Source organism: Notolabrus celidotus, chromosome 5 (assembly GCF_009762535.1).
Source record: "Notolabrus celidotus isolate fNotCel1 chromosome 5, fNotCel1.pri, whole genome shotgun sequence".
Taxonomy (NCBI): domain Eukaryota; kingdom Metazoa; phylum Chordata; class Actinopteri; order Labriformes; family Labridae; genus Notolabrus; species Notolabrus celidotus.
In genome coordinates this window covers 2,992,930-3,001,659 of record NC_048276.1, presented here as the reverse complement: position 1 = coordinate 3,001,659, position 8,730 = coordinate 2,992,930, and the positions used below count along the sequence as shown (strand labels likewise).

Sequence of the window (8,730 nt, the reverse complement as noted above, 5' to 3'; positions counted from 1 at the left end):
CGTCTCTGTGCTCTGTGTTGTTTATTTCTTCAAGGTGCATAAATAGGAATACGGTTCCCGGCTAAGAACCCCCTAACCATAACCCTTAGGATTAGGGTTAGGGTTGGGGTTAGGGTTATGATTAGAATTAGGGTTATGATTAGGGTTAGGGTTATGATTAGGGTTATGATTACGGTTATGAGAATTAGGGTTATGATTAGAATTAGGGTTAGGACTAGGGTTAGGGTTAGGGTTGGGGTTAGGATTAGGGTCAGGGTTAGGGTTATGATTAGAATTAGGATTAGGGTTATGATTAGGATTAGGGTTATGATTAGGGTCAGGGTTAGGGTTATGATTAGAATTAGGATTAGGGTTATGATTAGGATTAGGGTTATGATTAGGGTCAGGGTTAGGGTTATGATTAGAATTAGGATTAGGGTTATGATTAGGATTAGGGTTATGATTAGGGTCAGGGTTAGGGTTATGATTAGAATTAGGATTAGGGTTATGATTAGGATTAGGGTTATGATTAGGATTAGGGTTATGATTAGGGTCAGGGTTAGGGTTATGATTAGAATTAGGGTTATGATTAGAATTAGGATTAGGGTTATGATTAGGGTTAGGGTTATGATTAGGGTTATGATTATGATTAGGGTTAGGGTTATGATTAGGGTTAGGGTTATGATTAGAATTAGGGTTAGGGTTATGATTAGGATTAGGGTTATGATTAGGGTTAGGGTTATGATTAGGGTTAGGGTTATGATTAGAATTAGGATTAGGGTTATGATTAGGATTAGGGTTATGATTAGGATTAGGGTTATGATTAGGATTAGGGTTATGATTAGGGTCAGGGTTATGATTAGGGTTAGGGTTATGATTAGAATTAGGGTTATGATTAGAATTAGGGTCAGGGTTAGGGTTATGATTAGGGTTAGGGTTATGATTAGAATTAGGGTCAGGGTTAGGGTTAGGGTTATGATTAGAATTAGGGTTATGATTAGGGATAGGGTTATGATTAGGATTAGGATTAGGGTCAGGGTTAGGGTTATGATTAGGGTTAGGGTTATGATTAGAATTAGGGTTAGGGTTATGATTAGGATTAGGGTTATGATTAGGGTCAGGGTTATGATTAGGGTCAGGGTTATGATTAGGGTTAGGGTTATGATTAGAATTAGGGTTATGATTAGAATTAGGGTCAGGGTTAGGGTTATGATTAGGGTTAGGGTTATGATTAGAATTAGGGTCAGGGTTAGGGTTAGGGTTATGATTAGGATTAGGATTAGGGTCAGGGTTAGGGTTATGATTAGGGTTAGGGTTATGATTAGAATTAGGGTCAGGGTTAGGGTTAGGGTTATGATTAGAATTAGGGTTATGATTAGGGATAGGGTTATGATTAGGATTAGGATTAGGGTCAGGGTTAGGGTTATGATTAGGGTTAGGGTTATGATTAGAATTAGGGTTATGATTAGGGTCAGGGTCAGGGTTAGGGTTATGATTAGGGTCAGGGTTATGACAGGTCTTAGTTTCATTCAGAGTTTTCTTTGTCCTGTGGACTTTAGGAAGGGTGCATGGGCTGGCAAGTTCCTTTCTTCTACTTTTTTTCTTTTTTCTCCTCCCCACTGCTCTCTCACAACTATGCAGTAAAAAAAATATGGCTCAGGATACCATCGATGGTAGCCTGATCATAACCCTAACCCTAACCCTGAACCCAACCTCTAACCCTGGAACCTTGTTGCCTGGCAACTGAAATAATATTTGAAGTCATACATGAACACACTGTAGTAAAAGTAAAATAAGCAGCATTAAGACTCAATGTTTCTTTTATCCATACTCATTCAGGACTAAGACCTCAATCCAGACGTTGTTATAGAGACTTCTTGAAGCTAAGCTCGTAAGTAAACCTATATACTTTATTTCAGACTCATAGTCCATTTAATCATGAAAAGGTATAAAAAACTAGAAATAAATAATAACAGATACAATACAGGGTCAGCAATAACTACAGTTTACATCTTCATCATGATTAGAACATAAAAAGACATTTGTTCAAGAGTTTCCAGAAACAAGAGAAATACCTTGTGGGCTGAGTGAGCTCCCTTTAAATCTCATTATCTGAATCAACAAGGCCACACATACATTCATACATCACATTTCTCAGCACAGCATGACATGTAGGGACATTATTAGAATCAAACATGAAACTTGCACTCGTCCATCTCGGTAATTTGAGAAAGTTTCTATATACATCTTTATCTGCAACCTGAGGCGTCCTCATTTTAGCTCTACTGTACCTGCACCACAGAGGAGCGGTTCACAGAGGAGTACAGTAAATATTTACATCACAGTCGCAGTAAATTACAATAAACTCTTGTAGATGTTTATAGAAGAGTTGAAAAAGCTGATTTTGCTTTAAACACGCTTAAGTTATAAGTCTTAAAATCTTGTGTTGATTTTATTAAGTGTATTAACCCTCCTGTTTTGTTCGTTTCTCCTGGGTCAATTTGACCCAAGGCTTATTCAATTATCCAAAAGTGTCAGAACCCAAAAATATCCCAATGCACATTTTTTTTAAATCGAATTTTTAACTCCATTACTAACCATTTAAATCAAGATTTGATCCATTGGTGTTCTTTAATTCTCACAGATCATGGTTCAATGAGGATAACTCACTCCTTTTACATTAAAGGTGACATATCATGCAAAATGGACTTTTTAATGGTTCTCTACCTGAAATATGTGTCCCTGTCTACAAACCCCCCGAGAATGAAAAAAATCCATTCTGCCCCTGTTCTGATTTCTCCACCTTTCTGTAAATGTGTACTGAACCCCTCCTCCGTTTTCATTACCTGCACACACGTGTGCTAACAAGGAGATTAGGAGGGAGGCATGCTAGTTGTAGGCTGTCTTAATAAACACAAAGGTCGGTTTGACTCCCCACGTCTGCAGATTTGAAGATCTAGTGGATGATTTTTATTTGTCATGGATAAGTGCTAGCGCTAATTAGCATAGCCACATAGCTACATGTTCATAGCTGTGTACCAAGACACACGTCGACATACTGATAAATAAAACAACAAGAAACACTAAATCTGTGACCAATCCTTCAGAAAGGTCCTGCTGCAGGCGCCTCTCAGTCAGGATCAGATTCAGAGGGTTGAAGTAACGTGATCTGTGAGCAGCCGTGTATATTCAGCCAACATGTAAACATTAGATCAACGTGCTGGAGAGCCGAGGCACATCCACTTCCTGAGGGGGCGTGGTCAGAGAGAAAACAGAGTGTTCTGAGGAGGAATGAAGAAGAGGGTTTTTCAGGCAGACCAAAATCTGATTTCAAAGTGTTTTTATGAGCATAAACTTTAAAGACATGTTTTGGGGACCTCTTAGACCAATATATGTTGATGAAAAAAGCGTGATATGTCCCCTTTAAGTTATGTACTGTACTGTAACATTTTTATTTAAATTTACTGTTATTGTTATTATTTTTATTTATATACATAGTCACTTGTCCTGTGTGGATAATGTGTTCTGTCAGTTATTGTGTTAGGATGTAAAAATGTGAAAACTAATAAAAAACTGTGATCATAAAAAAAGAACTGATGTAGATAAATTAACACAACACCTCTTCTGTCACATGCTGTCCAGATTTTTATGCTGCATTTATCTGGTTTGGAAGACATATATTCCCAAAAATAGACTTTAAAAAGGGTCAATTTGACCCGCAACATAAAAGGAGGGTTAAGTGTTTGACATTTGAGAGCCTTATATGGAATAAGTCGACAGCCCAGTCTGTGTGTGATGGTTTCGCTACGTGTCCTTCCACCACGTACGTCTCACACCACACTGGCGACAGCCTAAAAGTGCAGGCCGGGGTCAAACCACAGGGAGGAAATGCATAGTTCATTTAAAGCCTCTCTTGTGGGTGTTTGTTCAGTTCTTCCACTTTCTAGCGCTGTACTTACAACATCTCTACTTCTGCCTTCAAGGTGAGTGTAGCTATAAATCTTTTCACTGTACATGTTTGTGAATTATGCCTCAAACTAGATTTGACTTTTCAGAATAAAGTGCTCGGTCACACTCTGTAGGTAACAACTTAAAGAACTTTTGTACCAGCTTTAAGTCCATCCTGACCTGCCTGTGACTTTGTGTTTAGCGTCTGAATGCATTAACATCTGATTATTTCTCTCTCCAGACATTCATCCTCCTGCACCTTGATGTGGATCTGTCTCGCGCTTCATTTGCTGAATAAGTGGGGGGGCTCGGTAAAGTCTCCAAAAAGGAGACAACTACAAGACTTATCTCTGTCACACAGCTTCAGGCCCGGCTATACAACTGCTGGTTTATCTGCTCTGACACACACCCTCTCACTGGGAAGTGTCACTCTGCCCCCCTCCAACTCCACCCCCACCTCCACCTCCTCCTCCTCCTCCTCCTCCTCCCTTTTGCTTCCTCACCTCCTTCCCTTTTCTGGATGCCAATAAAACATCTAGTCATGGAGCAGACGACAGTCACACATCAGTAAGTGTCTTTTTTTCCCGTCACCGCTGAGCATAATGCAATTACAGCAAACAGCTCACTTATCTTGTGCTGATGTGCTTCCTCTGAATCTGTTCCTTTTTTTTAACGTCACTGTGATGAATGATAATTAAACAGGAGCATTACTTAAATATATTGTTGCAGCAGCTCCTTCCTATTAAAATTTTATTTTATTTACATTTTGCCTTCTCTGCAATTTGCAGCGATTAAGTGTTTCTGAAGGCCTTTAAGAAAGGCTGTAATGTTGCTGTAGTGGTGGGATAGTTGTGTGATTTTTGGTGCTGTGCTGTTAAAATGTCTAATGAAGAGCAGCTGTGTTCAAAACATGCTGCTTCAGGAAAATGAATTTAGCAGAATGAGAGATATTAAGTGACTTCTTGTTCACAGGAAAGGGAATAAAGTGACTCATTTGCTTATTTCAGCCTTCAGTGTGATATCAGCAGAAAAATAGCAACCATGAGTTAATAACCTCCCACTGATGACAAATTCATTACAAATCTCATTTCAGACCCGAGCTGTCACACTCAAGAGCTCCATCACCGGCGCTTCAAGAAGAGGAAGTGTTGTGCTCCGTCAGAGGAAGCAAACTCAACTCCACGTCGAGCAGTTCCCCCGCAGCAGCAGCAGACCCCGTGCTCACGCAGCCCGGCCTGGGCGTCACAACAACCACCATCACCACTATCACACAGACGGGGGGCGGCTGGAGCACGGGCCTGTTTGACGTCTGTGGAGACATGACCACATGTAATTTAAAAACACACATCCTCTTTTTGTCATCAGAGGGATTATCCATTACTCACACACCTTTTGTTTCCCTGTGCATGCTTGTGCAGGTGTTCTCGGGGCTCTGGTGCCGTGCTGTTTGGATCTGAGTTTAGCTCACCAGTATGGGGAGTGCCTGTGCATGCCTCTGCTGCCAGGATCCACTTTTGCTTTAAGGGTTGGGATCAGGGAGCGATACAAGATCAGAGTAAGTACATGCACAACTAAACATGTTTGCAACAAACCCAAAGTTCACCTTGGTGGTTTCCTAAAGAGATTTATTTTCAAAGTGGGGTTGTATGCAGTATTTGCCAATAACTCAGTGGATGCAGGTCAGCTGAGCCATAAATCCCAACAAACATTCTCCTCAGACTCTTTCCAAACAGAGCAGGTCTAGACCGTACTCTATGTTCTATTATTAACAAAGACCCAACATCAAGACCAGGATCAGATCCAGTCCCATCTTACAGACAGGACTCAGTCTGATCTCATCTTAATCCACCATGAGCAGAGCACTTTGCAGCATTTAGCAAGTTACAGTGGCAAAGACAAACTTCCTTTAACAGGCAGAAACCTCCAGCAGGACCAGACTCATGTTAGACACACATCTGCTGAGACCGTGTTGGAGAGAGGGATAGAGGGAGATGAAGAGAGAGAGAGAGATGATAGTGGAGAGACGGATAGTAGTAGTTGTAGCAGCTGGATCTCTAATGCAGAGATCCAGAGGAACCTACGAGACAAGGGAGCTCATGGACCCCAGAAAGGTCTATGGTTAGTAACTTTAATGGGACAGGAAGAGTTAAAGTAAGAGACAGGCAGTGAGAGAGGAGAGAGAGGGAAAGACAGGATCCCAGTGTGTCAGTCTAAGCCTATAGCAGCATAACTAAGAGCTGGTCCAAGCCTGATCCAGCTCTAACTATAAGCTTTATCAAAAAGGAAAGTTTGAAGCCTACTCTTAAAAGTAGAGAGGGTGTCTGCCTCCCGGACCCTGACTGGTAGATGATTCCAAAGGAGAGGCACCTGATAACTGAAGGCTCGACCTCCCATACTACTTTAAAAGGGATCGTCCAGTCAGTGTATGAACCATTACTATTAAAAGAAAACCTCCAGCAGGACCAGACTCATGTTAGACACACATCTGCTGAGACCGAGTTGGAGAGAGGGATAGAGAGAGATGAAGAGAGAGAGAGATGATTAATAAAGACACAATCAAGACCGGATCAGATCCAGTCCCATCTCACATACAGGACTCAGTCTGATCTCATCTTAATCCACCATGAGCAGAGCACTTTGCAGCATTTAGCAAGTTACAGTGGCGAGGACAAACTTCCTTTAACATGCAGAAACCTCCAGCAGGACCAGACTCATGTTAGACACACATCTGCTGAGACCGAGTTGGAGAGAGGGATAGAGGGAGATGAAGAGAGAGAGAGAGATGATAGTGGTGAGACGGATAGTAGTAGTTGTAGCAGCTGGAGTCTGGCACGTCTACAGCAGCAGAGATCCAGAGGAACCTACGAGACAAGGGAACTCAAGGACTCTGGGAAGGCCACACTACATCCATGTATTATACAGTCTATTGGTTAAATAGACCCCATCTGGAGCAATTGGTAGTCTAGCCTCTGTGCTGGTTCTTACTGTTGTCATGTACCTCATACAACCCCTCTTTAAAAAAAATTGAACTATCCCTTTAAGCAAGTTTTTAAAAGAGATACAGGGAAAGTAGAAGATCAATTGATGCCCTCATGATTTCACTTTAAGTTGTAAGACTGACTTTGAGTTTTATATCTGTCCCTGGATATTCATTGCATGTTCCTGCTTCCCCTGCATTGTGTCGTCCGCATGTGTGCTTCTTCTACTTGTGTTTGCATGTCTCTGTGCGGCTGCTTGCATGCTCCTCCTCCTCCTCCTCCTCCTCCTCCTCCTCCTCCTCCTCCTCCACAGGGCAGTGTGTGTGAGGACTGGACCACGGTGTGTTGCTGTTACCCTCTGGCTGTGTGTCAGATGATTAGAGAGATGAAGCGCCGGATGAAGACGCAGACATACCATGTGTCCACTGCCCTCGAATGCTCCTGAAGAGACTCTTGACAGTAAATAAGGTCTGTCCTCTCTCCTCACGATGGAGCAGAGACGGGTGAAGGCCGGCTGAGATGACTGGTGTGTGAATTGCTCTGAGAATCAATACTTTAGGGTTTGAACTCGCTTTGAAGTTCCCCTGAGGATGTCTTTGCACATAATGAAGCTTCTCCTTCTGCTACCATGTAAGACTGCAAAGACTAGGCTTTGATTAAGATGTTGTGAAGTGTGTTTATTAACGCTGCTGATGGACCTCTGATTCACTATGAATAAAAATGATGTCTGATTTTGAAGCAGGCGCCCAAATATCAAGTCAACTCAAACAGAAACTTAAAAATGTTTTTAATTCTAGCAATGTTTTTTTTTTATTATGAACACAGTTAATTCTTTCTTATTACCCGGCTTTCTCACTGATCTTCCGGCTGTGTAAGATGCTTGATTCTGATTGGTTAAACCCTTTGACAACGGTTATTAACTTTTACTAACATGAGCAACACCAGAGGCAAACTGATCACGTCATGTCAAATCAAACCGGGGAAAAGAGTTCAGGCACATTTAGCTTCTGCTTGTTGACACCAAGCGGCAACCTCCAGTCTAAAAATATGAGTCCAATGAGGAAGTGCTATAAACTGCAGTTCATCAAGGATCCGCTTGAGGCTGGCTCTGGAAGTACAGGAAACCACATACACACCAATTAAAAAAAGATCTTTATAGCAGAAATAAGACGAATGTAGTCTGGAGAGCTCATTTCTTGATCGGCACACACTGTGAGGGGGTGAATTTATTTCTAACGCAGCAATTTTGATGATATTCAGATTACGAGTCTTCCAATGAGAGGCACAGCTGACTTGATTGACAGGTGGGAACACTGTAGCTGTTGGCTAGGAGGCTCAAAGCCCGCCTCTTTACCTCACAATCGCTCGACAGCAGCAATATGGCCACCGCCGCTGCCGCTTGGCCTCAAAACAGCGCTTCAGAAACAGATGGGTGACGTCGCGGATACTACGTCCATTATTTATACAGTCTATGGTTGACACTGTAGAATGTAAGGTGAGGTAACACGTTAGCTTCTGCTAGCATAACAACAATGTGGCTAAAACGCCAGTTTCATTAGCATGCTAATTCAGCAAGCTACGGACATTTTCATGTTGGATCCTGTCCAGCTATATCATCAACGAGTGGAGCAGGTGAGAGAGACTTTAGGTTAGCGATCTCTACAGAGAAAGTTAAACCATGAGCGGTGGTGATGGTAGCAGCAGGGTTCAAAGTTGAGACATTAGTTTATTTTTAAAGGTGTGTGAACCGCAGAGCTCAGAGAAGAAGGAGAGCTGTATGAGGACAGGTTCATGTTCAATCCACCAAAACAGGCAGAGAAGAATC

At 41.9% G+C, this 8,730-nt stretch overlaps 1 protein-coding gene across 2 annotated transcripts; it reads left to right on the top strand.

The window, feature by feature from the left end:
- The first annotated feature begins 1,761 nt into the window (after positions 1–1,761).
- plac8l1 (PLAC8 like 1) lies at positions 1,762–7,643 on the top strand. 2 transcript variants are annotated; one of them, XM_034683961.1, is made up of 5 exons: positions 1,762–1,870; positions 4,169–4,494; positions 5,021–5,256; positions 5,346–5,482; positions 7,219–7,643. In XM_034683961.1, exons 2-5 carry the CDS (start codon positions 4,448–4,450, stop codon positions 7,348–7,350), a joined length of 552 nt encoding a protein of 183 aa, XP_034539852.1. In that variant the 5' UTR covers positions 1,762–1,870; positions 4,169–4,447; the 3' UTR covers positions 7,351–7,643. The 2 variants fall into 2 exon arrangements, with proteins under 2 accessions (XP_034539852.1, XP_034539853.1); XM_034683962.1 differs by lacking the exon at positions 1,762–1,870 and adding an exon at positions 3,854–3,962.
- The last annotated feature ends 1,087 nt before the right edge of the window (positions 7,644–8,730 follow it).

Bases quoted from the DNA above. Each gene is read 5' to 3' on its own strand.
- plac8l1 (XM_034683961.1), top strand. From the start codon at position 4,448: ATGCCAATAAAACATCTAGTCATGGAGCAGACGACAGTCACACATCA. The intron at 4,495-5,020 runs GTAAGTGTCTTT...ATCTCATTTCAG, and splicing joins CAGACGACAGTCACACATCA to ACCCGAGCTGTCACACTCAA. The intron at 5,257-5,345 runs GTAATTTAAAAA...ATGCTTGTGCAG, and splicing joins CTGTGGAGACATGACCACAT to GTGTTCTCGGGGCTCTGGTG.